Raw genomic sequence first — 19,610 nt, 5'->3', positions numbered from 1 at the left:
AAAAAAAGTTTCAACTCTTATGTTTATGATGCCAGCACAATTTTTTAAGACAGTTTTTATATTAAAGAATTAAATGTTTCTTATAAAAAAAAAACTAAGATGGGACACGCTTTCCTAGAAGATACCCATTGACTCTTCTCGTTTTTTATTCTCAGTCTTTAATTTTTCAACAGTGAAAGCACGGTGTAAAGAACTGTGAAAAAGTCGCAATGCTCTTTGCTCGTACTACTCAGTGATCTCAGATTAAGAATTAGTTTCCTGTGATCGGAACATTCCCCAAATATTTTCTTTTGAATGTTGACACTTTGCGTTTCTTTAGTGTGTCAAATGTCAAATGTCAAGCAAAATAGCTCACTAATAGCAGGCTGAGTCGGTGCATTGGTGTTTTCCCAAAATAACAAAATTTATACGATACAATTTGATTTTGTTGCGTTAAAACGTTCGTACAAATAAAAATAATGCTACATAAGTGTTATGTTGGTGGTTGTAAATCAACAAAGCGAAACACACCGTGTGTTTTGTTTTCCTAAAAATGATTACCTCAGAAATTTGTGGGTATCCTTTATAGCTCCTACAAAGCCTCACATTATTGCACTATCAAAAGAACAACTGCTCAGAAAACGTGTTTGTGAAAAACATTTCGACAAATATCAGCTGGATGAAGAGGGCAAAAGATTACGCTATTCTTATCCTTGTTTGTTCACGGATGAAGAAATAGCACTCGGTGAACCTTTTTTTGCTCCTGAAGCCGGTAGGTATCTTGCCGTGCCATAAATCTACACATTTAGACTTTTTTTGATCATCGTAAATGAGGAAGGCTACAAGAATTTTAACCTTCTTTTTGTGATTTTATATTTAATCAAAATAAAAAAGAACAAATAAAATTAAGCTCAATAATGTAACAATACACACATTCCAGACTGTTACTCACTACAATTTTGATTAGTATTTATAAGATGTTGCTCTAAATTATATATTACTTATATGATTTTGTTTCTATGTTCAATCTGTGTAAAAGATTGATACACACACCAATTTTCCTAACCCAGAAAGTGATATATAAGAGGTCAAGGTCTCTATAAGAGTGGAAAATTAGGAGCTTTGATCAGATAATCATTTAATTTTTACACATACAGTTCTAGTCCTTAGTTTGCATTCATATTTCATGATGTATAATGTATTATATCAAAATATAAATGCACACTTTATTAATTAACTAGCTGTGACCCGCGGTTGAAACCGCATAAGTCCGTATCCCGTAGGAATATCGGTATAAAAAGTGCCTATGTGTTATTTCAGTTGTCCAGCTATCTACGAAGCAAAATAGTATTATTATTCACTAATAGATGTCAGGAAAAAAAAACACGAATAAAAAACGAATATGACATTTTCTAAAAAAAATTCCTAGCTAGATCGATTTATCGCCCCTGAAACCCCCTATATACTAAATTTCATGAAAATCGTTGGAGCCGATTGCGAGATTCCAATTATATATATATATATATATACAAGAATTGCTCGTTTAAAGGTATAAGATAATATGAATTAACCTATTCAAAATTTTAATAATATTCGGTCTCATTTTCAGGGCATGATATTCTAAGAGACCACAATTACTGCAAAGAGCAGAATGACGATGAAGATTTAACAGATACTGCTATGGTTGTTGGAAGAGCAGGTAAACTGAAGTTATTTAATTATTTACATAATATTTAAAAAATATGTAGAAAAACAGAAACTTGTTTCAAAGTTAATTTCTAAATATATTAAAGCAAAATGTAAAATTTTGTTTTGCACACACTTAGAATGTTTTATACACAGCTCAAAATTGAAATCCGTTTGTTTCAGGTTAAGATTTTAGTGAACACCCAACATGTCCTATGCGTTAATTGGATGTTAAAGGTACTTATTTAAATAGTGTTACAAGTTTTTTTTATACAGTGTCATGATAAACTGTATCCTTACTCTCTTGAATTAATTATTCAAACTTTATGTGAACAAAGTGTTATGAGTGGATATGTTAATCTTAATGATGAGAAATTTAAATTTTCCTCTTCTTTAAAAAGGTGTTGCCAACCTTCAGAAGGATTCTTGTAAAGGGCAGTGGTGATCACTCGCTATAAGGCGACCCACTAGTTCATTTGCCTGCTTTTTATATATAAAAAAAGAAGTGCATCTCAAAACTAATATCAGTATTTGTCTTTTTAGATGGAGTAGAAAATAACCATGACCAATTAGAATCTGAATTAGGTTTGTATACAACCCTTTCATTTCATTATATTAGCTTTATTAACAATTGCTTGGTGAATAAAATTTTTATTGAATTGATTGATATTATAAAGCTCACTTTTTTGGTTAAATTCATTAAATGCAGAAATTGCAAAATTAATGTGGTAATTACTTATGATGTTGAGGTATCAATCAACTGTATTTTATTTTCAGTAAAACAATCTGAACTGGTTGTGGAAATGACAGTAACTAAAAGTACAACAACATCAAAAGACCAATTTGTATATTAGTCTTTGATGAATTACCATGCATTAGTTTCTATAGGAATCTTTGACTCCTGGCTCCAAAATATCTGTTTCTATTTCTACAAAGTTACACCCTGCAGAGCTTCACTACAAAATAGTTTAAAACATGGTGCCTCCAAAGTGGTGTAAACCAGACTTATAGGTTTGGGTCTTGTTCATGATCAATGTTTAACATTTAGAACAGTAATAAAACATTTCATAACAGATATTATAAAGCAAAATATTAAGGGCTTGCAGGATGGTGAGTTTTATAAAACAGATGTATACTTGTATAATAAGTTAGAGTTTGATTGAAAGCACAAATCTCGGGAAGAAGTAGTATTGAATAAATATATGTATGTCATATGTGAATGAATGATTGAAACATTGAAAAGGCATAATTGTACACAATTACAAATAAAATGACATACATTTTACTAAAAAAATTGAAAATTGCACGAATGGTAGCCTTATGGCTACTAAGCCATGTCTTCCAGGCAACCATGCACAATATAAAAAAAATCAAGACAGACATACGCCCACATATTTAATTGAAGAACTATAAGTTATATATAGCTTATATACATATTGGTCCAAGGCTAGTATTGGTATTTGTTACATGTTATCTAATATTTTGAAAATTGTCTAATGTTCTTCTTTGCTTGAAGACTTTAATGTTAGGTTTTTTTTTTCTTAAATTTATTGTGTTGTGCTTGAAATTATGAAGATAATTTAATAACGCAATGTACTTAACACAGTTTACTTTTTTTCAGATGGCACCATTAATATCACTGGATGCACTTCAGTATATTTTTCAACTCCCCCCCCTTGGTTAAAGGGTTGATAAATAGGTTTCTATTTAAAGATGTATAATATAAATATAATAAGGCAAGGAAAGACATTATATTTCTCTATATAGAAAGAAATTTAATTTGTGAATCTCTTGGACAGCTAGTTGGAAAATCCAGCTTCATTGCCACCTCGCCAAAATGAAAAACTCGTTGTATAAATCCCGAAAAAAAATTAAAAAGATAGTCTTTCTACAGAAGATCAGCATGAACTACAGCAATATTGAGACTTTGGGATTGAAATGTAATGATATGCTTTGTTATTAATAAAGTAAGTTAATGAAGTTACCATGTTTAGGAACACAAATAAATTTAGTGGGATAAAAACAATTTCATATCCTACTTTTTTCTTTAATGAGATATTTATTTGACCTTTCTTTTTTTCCAGGTGATTTTGTAGACTAGACCTGGAATCGATGCTAGTTCATGAAAAGAGGCAACTGCCAAATTAAATTTTGACAACCTTTTCGTGTATCAATTGCTACTAAGCAGAAGCAACCAAAGGAAAATCAATGAAAGCTGTTAAGGACATTTTTGTTGTACCTTTGCAGGCTTTTAACCTTTAAAATTAAGTAAAAAGCTTTAAATAAATGTTTACACTGTCTCACTTTTGTTTTCTTTATTTTTGATAAATAACATAAGCGGCCTAAAAGTGAAAGCCTAGATTCTGATGGCCTTCCTCGGAAATCTGTCGATAATTGTAGAACCTCGCTGTGGTCGCTACTACGCGCCACGAAAAAAGTTAGAATATAGTTGCCAGTATTATTAAATTCAAATGCTCCCAGATTTCGGTAAATGGACATAAAAAGCGTTATAATTTTTTTCGTTCGTTTAGTAATATAGTCGACCTGTCAAATGTAAACAGAAACAGGGGCCGGCCTTTCTTTCTGTGGACATTTTGTGGGCTCCAATCCAAAGCCATTTTTGTAATATTAATTCGGCATTCCAAGGCAGTGCCCTATGCATCCACACATTCACAGATTTGTTGAGTCTACCGTCTACCGACAGTCATTTCCACAGAGTAGGTAATATACTTACTAATACTACGTACCTTGTATTTACCTTATAACTGTCACTGACAGTTTTTGACATTTGACGTTAACATAGTCGAGTGTCAAATCTTATATTGTCTTTGTCTTTGATTTCATTCGCTTTCAGACTTCAGTTTTCATATTTCGCACTTCACGTTTATCACGAAGTCGTGTGTTGACCTGCCAAGTGAAAGCGAATAACGATTTAGATTTCACAGTACAGTCGATTTATCTACCTACTAGGTATCTACTTACATCGTGTCGAAATCATTAAGCTGATAAAACATTCCATAAGCCGTTTGTGTTCCGTGCATTGACAGATTTTGTGCGCAATAATCACAATTTTTTGCAACAACATTTTTGTTTTGATAATCTTATTGACATTTATAGCCACGCATTGGTGATTTAAAAAGTCGTGTAGGTTGTTTTGGAAGTATTTTTAGTAATGTCTGGTGAGGATAAAGACGTGACCGGTGAAGTGGGTTCGACGATTAACTCTCAAGCGCTACAAGCAGCTGAGGATGAAAATTTGAAATCATGCTGGGTTTGCTTCGCAACAGAACAGGACGACAGACTTGCTGCGTGGGTTCAGCCTTGCAAGTGCATTGGAACTACAAAGTGGGTAAGTAGATCGTTAATATAACGTGCTTCTCTCTTGGATTTATAGTTTTATTGTTTTTAATTTAGTTACGAGAACATTTCATTACCCCCAGGTTGATATATTTGCAGATTTTTTAAAGACCTGCTGTTGTTATTATTTTTTAAAGATTCATTTTCAAGTATGACAATATGCGAAATAGACTTAAGTATGAAAATAAAGTAAATATATTCAAAATCAAATCCTTAGTTTGGAATGTTGTGAAAAATGTTTTATTGTCAAGTTCAAAACAAAAATTAATACAATGAACTTTGATCCATCATATTATGATCATGTTTGATGTAATACAGTAAATTCAATTAATTTGTGCACTTCCTTACCCTTGATAACTTTGATAATAATTATATTATTATATATTATTATAATAAGAAATCTATTTGACCTTACGGCCCATATTCATTTATGATTTCAAATAACTAACATATGAAGGTATTTATTTTAGTTAGCATAGCATTTCATTTGGTTTAAGAGCTCTGCAAACAAACAAAACCAGCATGATTTCTCATTAACCAAATATTGTTGATAATTCCTTCACTGTAGTTTAACTGAATTCAATGAATTTAAGATAATGGGACAGACAGCTTGAAAGCGGGACAAATCTCCCCATGATTATCAATAGTATTTTGTTATCAAGTCTTATGAGATATTGTGCCACCCATGTTAGCTCTGCTAGGGTTGACCAGGCATAAAATGTCCCTGCCTGTCTTCTGGCCTATTCATTAAAAAAAACCCACAATATATTAGTGATAAACTGGATCTTAAATATACGAATCTAAAAATTCTTAATATGTTAATCAATATGAAAAAATTCGACTTTGGTTACATAACTTTTTTTTGTAGGAATATTAAAGCAAAAACTATGCTGTTAATTTTAAAATTATTCAGGTATTTTTGTGTCTGTTATATGAAAATGAATAATTGAAATAGATGCTATAGATGTAATAGATGCAAAAAATAAAACTAACGTGATGGAATTTTTATTTTTGTAATAATGATAAAATGCAATTTTATATTTTTAAATGGTATGATAAGCTTATATTAAACTTTCTTTGAACATGTACAATGTTACTTAGTGCAGTAAATCAAAATTGATTAGAATGTTAATATTGTGCTTAACTGTTAGTTTTTTTGTGGGTTGCATCATTAGCATTTAAATTTAGATAACTTTGATTATTCATTGTAAGGAATTAATGTAAACAAAAAAAAAAAATCTAAATTTAAATTACAATAATTTTAAAGTATACAATGGAGTAAAAATGCTTTATTAATAAATCTCAAATGATTATCTATGTATGAAGCACATATGCTTCATACATAGATAATCATTTGAGGGTGATTCAAAAGTTGTAATTTAAAACATATAGACATTATATCTTATACCTTTAAACGAGCAATTCTTGTATATATATATATACATATATATATAACTGGAATCTCGGAATCGGCTCCAACGATTTTCATGAAATTTAGTATATAGGGGGTTTCGGGGGCGATAAATCGATCTAGCTAGGAGTTTTTTTTAGAAAATGTCATATTCGTGTTTTTTTTTTCCTGACATCTATTGGTGAATAATAATACTATTTTGCTTCGTAGATAGCTGGACAACTGAAACAACACATAGGCACTTTTTATACCGATATTCCTACGGGATACGGACTTACGCGGTTTCAACTGCGGGTCACAGCTAGTATATTATAAAGCCTATACGAACATATGTAAAATATTTAAGAAAAACATTTAGTTACACTATTTATAACTCAAAAAAACTCAATAAATGGATTTAAATGACTTGATCAAAAAATTTGAGAAGGAGTCGAGGTAGGCAGCATTTATTTAAATATATTTTTTAATAGATATCCATCTGAGAATGTTATTATTATTCTGTGTAAATTCAGATGGGAAGTTCTTTTTTCATTCATATACCAATACCAATAGCATTTTAAAAAAATTACAGTAATATTATATAAATGCAATATTTGAAATGAATTATTTATTATATTAGGAAAATAAAATTGGTTTAAGGTTATTTGTTGCTAATTATTAAGTAAACATTAATATGCTGTATTTGCATCACTAGTTGGGTATAATAAAAACTTTGGCATGATTTATTGATTTAATTTAACCCGCTTTATTAGCTTCACCTGTATGTTTGTATGTAACCAACTTCTTTAGACTCGGTTTTGACTCACTGTAAATAGACAGATTTAGAACTCATTTTTTTTAAACAACATAAATTTGTTTTGTAAAATGTACTTGATGTAGTTACACAGTGGGTTTTTTTACATTTAAATAGCAATTGAACCAAAATATTGTGAAAATGTGTGTTTGTGTCTATTTCTTCCTTGTTGCAGGAATTTATTAATATGATTTACAACTAACTTTAAAAGGAGAACTTTATCAATTCAATGATATTGTTTTGTGTTTGTTACCTTATAACTTTTTACTGGACTAACCAATATTTATGATTCTTTTTTTATTTGAACGCTGGTGCCTTCAATGTGCATCCATGAGAATTTCATCTAATTCTGACAGTTTTTGTTAATAAGAATAATAATAATGTAATTGTGCATAATAGAGTCACATATAATATTTTTTACCAAGATTAAACATTTAACTCTCATTAGAATTTCCTTTGACTACATGAATAAAGTCACGGGTGGAAACCAGTTAATAAGATAAATTTAACCTAAATTCATATTATTTCAACATTACCTTAGAAAGTTAATAATAGCAGACAATGGTTTATGAATACACAATACCAATGTTATTGTGATTTACTTTTCAAAGAGGATAAGTTATTGAACTGTGTCGCAACTTGGCTTTTGTTGTATCTTGGATGGTACAGAAGTATGATTCACTATCTCAAGATATTGATGGGGTAAATGTAATGTTAAAAATGATAAAAGTTTTAACTTCAAATGACTTTTGGTGTCATTACTATTTATTACTCACACTCAGAAGTCTTTTTGAAAGGACTTACAATATCTTTTTACATACATCATAATAGTGTATTCAACTGTGACATATGGATAAGTCGTTGATATGTATAAGAAATGTAACCCATAGATTTTGGGCAGTAATAAGGCAAATGTTCATAAAATAACATCCTTAATTTTATTGTCCGGACCTTACATTATGCAGTTTATTGTCAGTTGTACTGATTGATATTTCTCAGTTATTGTTTTTATAGAAAAATATACGATATTTTTTTTATAATATTATATATTTTATTATTGCATAATATAAAGATTTGTGATGTCATTGCTAAGTATTAGTAATGACACCAAAGGTCTTTAGGGCGTTTTCCACTCAAACAGAAAGTAACAAAAATGTTTTAATGTGTTTTCCCTAGTTAGGACTACTTATATAACACTTTTGTTAAATGCTTTAATAATTAAGTTATAACTAGTTCTGCATGGGGAAAACGCATTCTAATTGAAAACGGGGCTTTACTGTAACATATGTAAATCGTGTTTAATTAATACACATTCCAGACCAGGCTCTTTGAATGTTTAATTGCTATTCAAAGAAAAATGCTCTGAGCATGTTACTTTTCCCCTGCTTTTTTTTTCTCTGGGTTCGCAACAATTTCCTAACATTATATTCATATCAAAGAGAGACATACAAACAAACACGCTTTTGCATTTATTTTAGTTTCGTTAGTCAGATTTTTGGTATTAAATGCGATGTTCTCTTATAGATGCACATATATATATATACATATATATATATACAGTTTCTAGACTTGCCGAAAGTATAATTTTGGACCCAATTTCAATAAAGCTCGAACCTTAATAAATGAACATTTAGTCGAAATATAATTATTACCTTACTAAATACATTGTAGGTAGAATATTCTAAATTGTGGTATTTGTCTAGAGTTTTAGATTACATGCGCGGAAATCACTTCCGTTACTTTGCAAATTAAAAGGATTTTTACGTACATATAAACTATACATAGGGGATTCTCAAGAATTTTAATGCACAAGGAAAATTCAATGCAATGCAGTGGCTATATAGATTTGCTCCTTGAACCCATTATACCGTATCAATTGAGTCGCGATAAAATAAATTGACATTACGCTATAATACTATTCTTCGTTATCATTGAGGTGATTATATTAAGACACTGCACGATCGGTACGTAATTTGATCCGCTGTTATTTACAGTTGAATTACTTTCGCTCCATTGTTAGAATTATAACTAAAATTAATTAAGCATTTAGAAAGACTACTTTTCATTTAATGTTTAGTATGTCTGTGTGTGTATTTGTTGTTGTGTTGATCTATATATTTCTTATTAATAAGAGGTGTGGTGTACACATAGATTATAAAATAAATAGAGAGAGGCGCTCGGTTTGGCGCCATAGCACGGGCTTCAAATCTATCAGTATTTTTGTATGTATACCTATATAATAGTATTTCATTAAAATGTAAGGTATTTTGCATGAGAGGAATATTAAATAAAATCTTTATCTAAGTTATTTGATATTCTAGTTATTCATTTATTTATTTTTTTATGTAGTGAAGGTGTACAGTTTAAATGTCGTTTTAATATTGTAAAATTTTGAAATTGTGGTATTTTCTCAAGAACTGGGTTATCAGACATTAGTATTTGTGCGATTCCGACTGCTAGTTTTAGAGAATAGAATGTTCAAATAAATATGCTATTCAGCAATAAAATTTGTCTCCTATCTATAGACAACTTTTACGTTGCAAATATTTGTACAACCAACAATGTTCTCAATAATTTACGTTTAGTTCGTTTTAGTTGAAAACATAACTATTTTTATATGATTTACCCGCTCGCACTGTGAAATGGCATTGAACCAAACCACAACTCGTTAATATAGTAAAGGTGTTTAACAGTAATACCTTTTTAGTGTTGTTTCCAATAACATACAAATAACACAAGGAATTTTAGGTTTGTTAACGTATTTGTCATGGGAAAAACTCATAACTTTTACGGTGGATTTACACATTCGTGTTCGCTATTCGCCCTGTCGATATATTCGTCGAAATATTCGTATAGGATGCATAATAATAGCGAGTGCACTGTTTACACATGCGTGTGCTTCTCTCTCGCTATTCGCACGATTGTGTAAATGAAGCATTATACGTAAATCTAATGGTATTTTTTTTAGCGTCTTATCATGCACATGTTTGTGTGTAAATGCAATTCTTTAAGGTGCGAAGGTCTTTCCCGTGTCTACTGGTTGTGGGATATGGGGCACATTTGTTTCGTAGCGACCTCTTATAGATTTTCATTATACTAATCTCTCTATCAATCTTGTGTGTTTTGGGGAAGCCGAGACATTGTTTCGGCTCCTCCAACTGTTGGAATGTATAAACCATTGCGTTTAACATCGTGTTTGTATACTTTACAGCAAAAGCGATTCTCTTTTTCTCTCAAATGCTTGATTATATGTTTCCGGCCCGTGAAATCTGAATATAATTCGTTATGATGACACTGATTTTAATTATTAGTAACAGTGATAGCTATCAATGCCTTAGGTTAATAAACCCGTTTGCCAATTGGTGAGTTCAATTGACCGTGAGCCACTCTCAAGTGGCGGTGAAGCGATTCTCTGCTAGGACATAGGAACCTATTTTATCTTTAATTATTTTATTTAATCTAATAACAAAACGGTTGCCTGGTAGAGATGGCTTTTAGCCATAAGGCCGCCCTTTGCATACTAGTTTTTTGTTAATTTTTTTTTTTTTTATATTTTGTAAGTGTGTGCAATAAAGAATAAATAAATAAATAAATAAATAAATAAATAAACAAACACGTTTATGTGTAAAACAGTCTAGCATTTATAAGAAGAAGTAGAAGTTCGACCTAATCGACGTATTTAAAAAATATATATATATAATATTTATTCGTAGAATATAATATTTATTCGTTGTGAAATGTAACATAGTACTAATAGTATAGGTAGTGTCGAACACTTGCATGAATTATAATAGATTAAACATTTAAAAATTTTGAAATCATACTTAAGTATTTAAAGAAAAATAAAATAGGTAAAATTTTTTTTTTATTTGACAGCTATTAGATGCGTGTTTGAGTTTAAGTCGAACATGATTCTTTGATTTGATTTTTATGCTAAATATAACTTAACAACATGAGTTGTGTTTAAGAAATGTTTTGCGTGCGAATTCTCTATTATTTAATAGAGGTACTGAAACCAGCACATTATCCTCTATTCTGCATGTCCTTCCAGGTGCACCAAAGCTGTCTCCAGCGGTGGGTGGACGAGAAGCAACGGGGCAACATAAGTAGAAAGGTCCTCTGCCCACAATGCAAGGCGGAGTACATAGTTGTGTTCCCCTCAATGGGGACTTTTGTAGCGCTGCTAGACGCTATGGAGGAAATAACACACAAGATCAGCCCATTTATAGCCGGCGGGGTGCTCCTGGGATCTATATATTGGATTGCCATCACCTACGGTGCTGTTACTGTGATGCAAGTGAGTATTCTATATTTGTCTTGTTGAAATTATCTTATTTTTCATAAGTTTCTTTGAATATAGGTGATGATTTAACATGTAAAATATTCGATCGTTAAAAACCCGTTAACGGTTACGTGGCTACGTCTTTATCGAGTTACATTTGAAATAAACAGAGAAATACATTTTGCTATATATATTTATTTTTCGTTATATTTATTTCGTTTTGTCAGCGTAGTCAAATTAGTACAAGAACCTGGAATTTAAGATATTCGGCTGTAAAACTTTAACAATCTAATACGTGTCAAAACATATTTAGGATAACGTGTCTATCATGTTGCTTTTCTTATTGTCTTTATTTATCTTGTCCTTTAGTAATAGACGAGTCTACGCGACTTGTAGATCATAAAGGACAAAGGTAAATGAAATTGATATCTTTCAAATAAATTATCTCATTCCCTTTTAAAATTACGCTATAAATGTTCTAGGGAATAAATTTCTCTAAAATTTATGAAAAAAAATACATTTCATTTTACCTTCAAGTTTAAACCGTTTTTGAGATTAAGGGCGAAGGGCGCGAACCCCCCACCATGTTCCTTATTAAAATCAACATGAAGTCCCAGTCAAAATCAAGCATTATTAAGTCTGTTGAAAAATATATATTTGTAAATAATAAAATATTTCTCATTAAATATTAAATTTAATATGTTTTTTTTTTTAAATCAAGTACGATATATCTTCATTTGATAAAAATGACATTGGATATAAATGTAATCAAATATACAAATAGCAATGTTTTGCTTATATCTAATATATAAAATTCTCGTGTCACAGTTTTCGTTGCCATACTCCTCCGAAACCGTTTGACCGATTTTGATGAAATTTTTTGTGCTTATCTGGTATCTATGAGAATCGGCCAACATCTATTTTTCATACCCCTAAATGATAAGAGTAAGGCAGAACAGCGTTTGCCGGGTGCAGCTAGTCTAATATATAAAATTCTCGTGTCACAGTTTTCGTTGCCAAACTCCTCCGAAACGGCTTGACCGATTCTTATGAAATTTTGTGTGCATGTTGAGTATGTCTGAGAATCGGCCAACATCTATTTTTTATACCTCTAAATGATAAGAGTAAGGCAAAACAGCGTTTGCCGGGTGCAGCTAGTTTAATATAAAATAATATTATCAATTGATTAAAATTTTTTGATATTATTCATTTTAAAATAAATTGTATCATTAGACTTAACATTATTCTTATACACTTAATTCACACATTCGTATGAAGTAGACAATAACATATTTAATTATAAAATTCATTTATTTTTTTGCTATTCAGAAATGTTAAAAAACTCGATAAATGCTTGCATATACAAACTTACACATCTTCTAAATTATACACTAATCTCAACAACAGAGCTTATAAGAGTGGCATAATATTATCATTCGGCATCTCAAACTTTTATCATTACAATATATTTCTGAACTACTATTCAGTATTCTACTTCAACGTAATATTTACTTTTCATACATTTTTCTTTTCATCGAGTGACACAAAGAAATATAAAAAAGCAAAGTTGTAAAATAATAATTTAGATGTACATATATCATATACACATTTAACACAATATATCGATAAATCACTAGATATCATTAATGAATAGTTGTTTACACGTTTTAGCTCGGAAATAATGATATCACACGGCGCAATCATTAATGCTATCGTGCAATGACATCCAAGGTCATCTAGATGATAGTTAAGACAATAATAGCTGATTTTAACCTAATTGCTTTGATGCTACTTCGAGTTTGTTTTATACAGAGTTACTGACGATATATGTGAGAGAATTAAACAGTGTAATTGTGTGGCTATGCATTCCTATTAGAATGTGATCTATGGTGTGGAGTATGATAGTGTTCATATTAAGGGCATGGGGTTACAGGCCATGCAATGGTTTATATTCCTTGAGTCAGTAGTTCGATAGGCTTGTCTCTAGTATCTAATCCTATTTAAATCCTGATTTTAATTAATTATGGGGAGTAATTTAAATTATCCTACATATATCCTACTTAATATTATAAATTTCACGCAAAAACTACTGAATGGATTGCATTAAAATTTGTTACGTAGACAGTTGGACATTCCCGAATTTCCTACGGAATCCGGACTTATGCGGATGAAACCGCGCAGCTAGTATATTATAATTGATAAATTCAACCCAAAATCTTGTACTAACTATTCTGTGCCAATATGTTTTTGTAGTCGGTTAAAAATCAAGACGTGTGCTTGCTGTATTATAAAGAGTTGACTCAAAACATGGAAAAATTGCTGACACTGTGATGCTAAAAAATTAAATGCAACACATATTTACAAGTTAAATGTATGTATCGTTAACAATTGTATGTTATTGTATGCATTTTTTAACCGACGCGGACGTTCCTTTGAATCAAGGAGATTTTTAATGCTTTTTTTGTTGGTATTGTTACTCGATAGCTCCGTGGGTAGTCCTAGGGTGTGTTTTAATAATAATAATTCTATATAATAATAAAAAGTTCATAAAAATTACAATACGATAAACGCATTAGTCTTTTCTGTATTTGATGGGAAATTGTGATTATATGTTGCCATTTTAAAATCTGGAATGGTTCCACTCCCCAAGCAGATCGGTAAGGTCATTGTCTATTTTTGTAGAAAATAATTATTAAAAGCCTCATGAGATTATTATTCATATAACATTAAGACGCATATAAATTTGAACGCTTCTTTACGTATGTTTTTATACATAGTTGAGAAATTCACAGACCGTTCTAATCCTTCGATTAATAGTTGATGAAAATTATATAAAATCACATGTTATTTAAACATAGAAATCATTTACATAATTAATATATTTAAAATAGCATATACATAAATTATTAAAAAAAAAACATACATTGTACAGCTACTAATCATTTTTTTTTCTGTGGCTGATCAATGCACACATTAGTCACAATGCTGAGAATTTTATATCGTAATGTAATATTGTCTTCTCGTAATAAAAATTAATTTTAGTATTTGCAGAATGTATTAGTTACCTACGCTTAAAAGAATGGGACACGGGCCTATAGGGGGCCAATAAAGTAAGCAGTAAGCGTAATAAGCAGTAATTAATATTTTATTTTTACTCTAAGATAATTTCTGTTAAATATTCCGATACTTTAGTAAGATATCTAATATATAATAGTAATTATTATTTTCATTTGGCAACAAAAACGCATGTACATGAAATAAGACTTAAGTTACATACAATACAATATAATAGGTACATTTAAGTGAAATATTTTGAATAACATAAAAAATTGTCGTGTCGGATGACGTCTCTGAGGGGAGGTACCACTATTCTAAAATGCAACCAAGTGACAATAGTTTTCTAACCAACACAATCTCGCCAATCGGTTGAAAACCCACAGAGTTCTGAAGAAACAAAATAAATATAAAAATGCAGTAGAATTGGAAATCTTCGTTCGTGAACGACGCTTGAAATAAAGATAGAAGAAGTAAAAAATACTAATTGGTATTATTTCTTTTGTAGAATAATCGAGACGTTTGACTTGCATTGATATTAGCTTTACATAATGAGATTAGATATGGATTTCCGAGCTCGGTCATTAGCATTAATACAATATATTCATGGATGTTCGCCTTTAACCGATTAGCGTCTATTTCTTTAAAGTTTTTGTCAGTTTATATATTTTTTGTAGAAAAAGGATGACCTTCAACAGAGGGTTACAGTAGGAATCGATAAATAACAATAATCTGTTTATTAAATATACGTCGGATATTATATCGCTACGGAATATAGTGCAAACAACTCAACTACAAAGTATGAAATGTTATGATAAAATAAGTAGGTCGAAAAGAGTCGAATACAATCTTAATGGACGACAATCAAGTTGCGAGCTATTTGTATTATGTGTAAATATTATATTATACTAAATATAGTTAAAATAAATAGGCACGATCTGCACAATATTATTTACTAGCTTATCGCCCGCGGTTTCGCTCGCGTAGGTAGTCAAAAGGAATAATCAAGGGGATGTGATGTATAATATTTCGTTCGTCCATAAATATTATAAGCCTGTGTGATTTGTTAATGTAAGCGGTGCTAACGATGAAACGAACGATATATGAATATAAAATTAGGTATTAGCTATCTATACCTTAGCCGACCAGAATTTATGGTAAAATAAATAATTCCACAGATAACTCATGCGAATGTGAATGATGAACATATTTTGGGAGTTGTATAAACGTCATGTATAATTTAAATATGGAATTGACATTTCGTTAATTATTTTTTAAACAAATAAAGAATTCAGTAACTGTGTACCCCTGTCTATCTGTTTCTTATTGTCACCTAAACCGCTTTGAATGAAATTTGGTACAAAGATAGTTTGAGATCCGAGAAAGGGTTCGTAGAATAGTTTTTACCCCGGGAATCCCACGGGAAGAAATCCACAGTTTTACTACACTGGCAAAGATGGGAGTGGCGACCTAGTATAATTATAAGGTAATTAAGGTACCTGCTTATATTATTTACCTTCGTCTCGGGAAGCTGTTTACTTTCTCGCAAATGACCTTTGAGTTTTATTGGCCTTTACATAATTATTCGTAAAATCGGAAACAGATTAACATACTCTTTTTTATGCATATATTCCATACTTGTTAAATGTATAAATAAAACAAATGATTCTTGCTTACATCCATCCTCGTAAACTTTCACGTTTATTTTATTTGTAGGATTAAGATAGGATAGGATTAGGATTTAACAGGAAGATTTATACCTACGTGAACATCGCATGTTGTGCTTATCAAGTAATACGATAGTATTTTCTTGTGTTTGATTTTACGCGAGTGTTATACATTTAAAAATTAAAAACTTTTTAACGGATTTTAAACGTGATTTATTCATTATATTATTAACCCGACGTTTCGAACACTTTACAGCGTGACCGACCTCGCTCGCTTAAATCGCGTTTAAAATCCGTCAAAAAGTTTTTAATTTCTAAAAAGTATAACGATATTTATCTTCGGTCTAATTGACTTCAGCTCCCTTGATGAAAAACATCTATTACCAATATAATCTATTTTCATACAAAATTTCAGCTATATCCCTTTAGGAGCTTTTTCGTGAAAAAAAAAAAAATAACATTATCATATTCATATGACCTCCCCCATTTAACAAGACTGTAGGTTTATATGCCACTATGTAACGGATGATGGCGTGAAACAGCATTTAGTGAGCCTTAATGTTAACATAACAGTGTTTCGTGATCGAGGGAATGAGGTTTTTGAACCTTTGTCTCGTATGAACAGTTATAAAGGATCAATGTCAAAGTTTCAATGAGACGGAAAGTTATAGATACGTATTTTGCGTTTCGTGTCGCTTTACTGTGGATTTTACTTTTAGCGGGCAACCGAGCTGGTGGTCCGCCTGATCGTAAGCGATCACCACCACCCGTGAGCATTAGTGGTAGGGCTTCTGGAAATAAGTTGCCCACTTTTATGCGATTAGAGATGAGGAAAGGATTGACGATGGGAATCTAGGAATAGACTGGGAACGGTGTGGTATTTACGTGCTACTATTTCACGCCTCTGTGGAGTTGTGGTAAGGTCTCTGGGGTGGCCCCTGTGAGATCTTCTAGATATGACAATATGCCGATGCATTCTCAACTCTCACATGAAGATCGTTATGTTGAAAACAGTATATTATCTATTTGAACCGAGTTCGTCTGCTTGAAATGTTAATAATCGCTTTTATTGAACGCCTATGGAATTGGTACCTAATCTCGACTGTTTTTATTCGGAGATAGCAAATACGGAAACGCAATGGGAAGGTTTTTTCCACACACAGGTAGGTGGCCTTAAGCTTTTTGGCCTTAGAATATTTGCATATTGCAAGGACAACAGCCACGTTAATATTTTTAAAGAAACCTTATATAAGGATTATTTAGAATACGAAAAACCAGACTGGTGGTTTTTTAGTTTTATTATAACGGTCTTATATCTTTCATTTACATCCATATGGGTATAAGGTAAGAAGAGTAAGACAGTATCGCGAGGATATGATCTAAACGACGAAGCATTTTGTTATAATATCTGCTCTCTGATTTAAGGTGACGGTTTAACTTTTGTTAATCTTTAGTAAATTTAGCTGTAGCAAACATAGCAGTAAAGTATATTTAAAATATCCGCAAAAATCCGCGCTATGCCACTGCCCTAGTATATGTTGAGTATGGATGTCGATTTCGCGTTGCGAACACTGTACTGCAATCTGCAGTACGTAGATACGCCTGATAATATTGCGGCGTACATTATGCTGATCAAGCGCTGCAGCGAACTTTTACTTTTAGAAGTACAAATGCTCAAATGCGTTCCATAAATAATACTAGCTGCGCCCTCCGGTTTCCCCCGCGTAAGTTGCCTATATGTTATTCCAGTTGTCCAGTCTTCTACAATGAAATTTGGTACAATTTCATTGTAATCGGTTCGGCAGTTTTTGCGTGAAAGAGCAACAAACACACACATCCTTACAAACTTCCGCATTTATAATATTAGTAGGATAGGATTGTCTATAGCAGATTATATGTCAATGACCCTGCACTATAGATGTATCTCAAATTCCAGGTGGTGGGTCACAGGGAGGGGCTAGAGATGATGGAGTCAGCTGACCCACTGGTGCTGCTCGTGCTGCTCCCCACGATACCGGTGACCCTCATCAGCGCCAAGATGTACAACTGGGAGGACTCCGTGCTGCTGTTCCTGAGAAAGTACTGCGCTAAGATACCGGCCCTCACGTATATACTACCGTTTGGAAAGTGAGTGGATTTCGCTTCAGTTTTTTGATGATATGATTTTTTTAATTTGGAAAATAAATCGATAGTTTGCGTTGTATCAGAAGAGTTGTTTGAAACCTAGAATTCTTGTGACCCGTTCAATTGGTTCTGTAAATAGATAATGGCGCCAAAAATTATATTCTTTTTTGTAGGTCTTTGTATTTTTATATTACACGGAATTCAAGAAAACTGTCTATAAACGATATATTTTTTATTACGCTTGAAGGGCAATATACATTGCACAATCAATCACAATGTGTCAATTATAACCTGAATCACAGAAAACACATTTTTGTTTAACAATAATTAGGTGTTTGAAATTTTATTCATTAAAAATTTTATGTACATTTATACCCTCCACTTTTCACAGCCTCATTTTCAAGATAATTAAACTATATTACAGTTAATACAATAATTTTACAGTTTTCAAAATAACTGTATACTACTGTACTATATTGTTTCTTTTAATTACTCGCGAAAATTGAAATTAGCATCCTCAATGTGTTCTGTAAATTTTTGGCTTCATTTATTAATTTACTTATTTTTTCAGCGTCGAAGGCGACAGAGCACAGATTGTCACAGGCCCGACGAACACAGCAAATCAAAATGGCAACTCACACTTATCACCTACCAGAATATTCTGTTCCGCCCTCCTTCTCCCCACCATTTCAACGATCATAGGCAAGATATTCTTCAGATCGATCAGAAATAACCTGCACAGGACGATACTAGGCGGTCTCACATACATAACATTAAAGGGCGCGTTAAAAATCTACCATAAACAAATGTTGTACATACGCCATTCGAGCAGGAAAATTTTGGACTACACAGAGTCAAATCTTAAGTTGTACAGAAGTTCAAATCACGTACATCCCGACTCGGTGACTACGAGAGACGATTCTGAACAAGTCGTTTGAATTATAACAAAACACACACTAGTGTATCAAATACTTGCCACATGTAAAAAAAAACAACGAACGGCCAAGGAACGACATTATATTTACAAATACAGATTATGTAAATTTTAACATGACATAAGTTAGTACTTTTTTACGGCGCTAGATGGCGCTGTGACAACTCGGAAGAGCGGTCGAGATATTTATATAAATAACGAATGTCGTTTATTTTGATATTATAAAGACACGATATCTTTTTGCATGTAAATATTAGAGTATATTTATTGTAGCGTTTGCTACTTTTGTATTATAATATTGGTTGGGAATTAAAACGTTTTAA

The 19,610-nt window shown here is 31.6% G+C and overlaps 2 protein-coding genes across 8 annotated transcripts; both read left to right on the top strand.

The window, feature by feature from the left end:
- Nucleotides 1–142: 142 nt before the first annotated feature.
- On the top strand, nt 143–3,965 carry LOC119837969. 7 transcript variants are annotated; one of them, XR_005288177.1, is made up of 7 exons: nt 143–751; nt 1,589–1,678; nt 1,849–1,902; nt 2,209–2,250; nt 2,443–2,775; nt 3,287–3,632; nt 3,750–3,965. XR_005288177.1 is itself a non-coding variant. In XM_038363771.1 (4 exons), exons 1-4 carry the CDS (start codon nt 475–477, stop codon nt 3,764–3,766), a joined length of 426 nt encoding a protein of 141 aa, XP_038219699.1. In that variant the 5' UTR covers nt 157–474; the 3' UTR covers nt 3,767–3,965. The 7 variants fall into 7 exon arrangements, 1 of the variants encoding a protein (XP_038219699.1); XR_005288178.1 differs by lacking the exon at nt 2,443–2,775 and having other exon boundaries at nt 148–751; XR_005288175.1 differs by lacking the exon at nt 1,849–1,902 and having other exon boundaries at nt 154–751; nt 3,287–3,605.
- A 548-nt stretch (nt 3,966–4,513) lies between these two features.
- LOC119837849 (E3 ubiquitin-protein ligase MARCHF5) lies at nt 4,514–19,348 on the top strand. Its single transcript, XM_038363626.1, has 4 exons — nt 4,514–5,014; nt 11,278–11,523; nt 18,166–18,356; nt 18,925–19,348. The coding sequence occupies exons 1-4, from the start codon at nt 4,838–4,840 to the stop codon at nt 19,289–19,291; spliced, it is 981 nt and encodes a 326-aa protein (XP_038219554.1). The 5' UTR covers nt 4,514–4,837; the 3' UTR covers nt 19,292–19,348.
- The last annotated feature ends 262 nt before the right edge of the window (nt 19,349–19,610 follow it).

This window comes from Zerene cesonia, chromosome 29, assembly GCF_012273895.1.
Source record: "Zerene cesonia ecotype Mississippi chromosome 29, Zerene_cesonia_1.1, whole genome shotgun sequence".
Classification (NCBI taxonomy): Eukaryota; Metazoa; Arthropoda; class Insecta; order Lepidoptera; family Pieridae; genus Zerene; species Zerene cesonia.
This window is presented reverse-complemented; position numbering and strand designations above follow the sequence as displayed.

Coding starts and splice junctions, on each gene's coding strand:
- LOC119837969 (XM_038363771.1), top strand. CDS start 475: ATGTTGGTGGTTGTAAATCAACAAAGCGAAACACACCGTGTGTTTTGT. Junction 752..1,588: donor TTTTTTTGCTCCTGAAGCCG/GTAGGTATCTTG, acceptor TCTCATTTTCAG/GGCATGATATTCTAAGAGAC. Junction 1,679..2,208: donor TATGGTTGTTGGAAGAGCAG/GTAAACTGAAGT, acceptor TTGTCTTTTTAG/ATGGAGTAGAAAATAACCAT.
- LOC119837849 (XM_038363626.1), top strand. CDS start 4,838: ATGTCTGGTGAGGATAAAGACGTGACCGGTGAAGTGGGTTCGACGATT. Junction 5,015..11,277: donor GCATTGGAACTACAAAGTGG/GTAAGTAGATCG, acceptor ATGTCCTTCCAG/GTGCACCAAAGCTGTCTCCA. Junction 18,357..18,924: donor TATATACTACCGTTTGGAAA/GTGAGTGGATTT, acceptor TTATTTTTTCAG/CGTCGAAGGCGACAGAGCAC.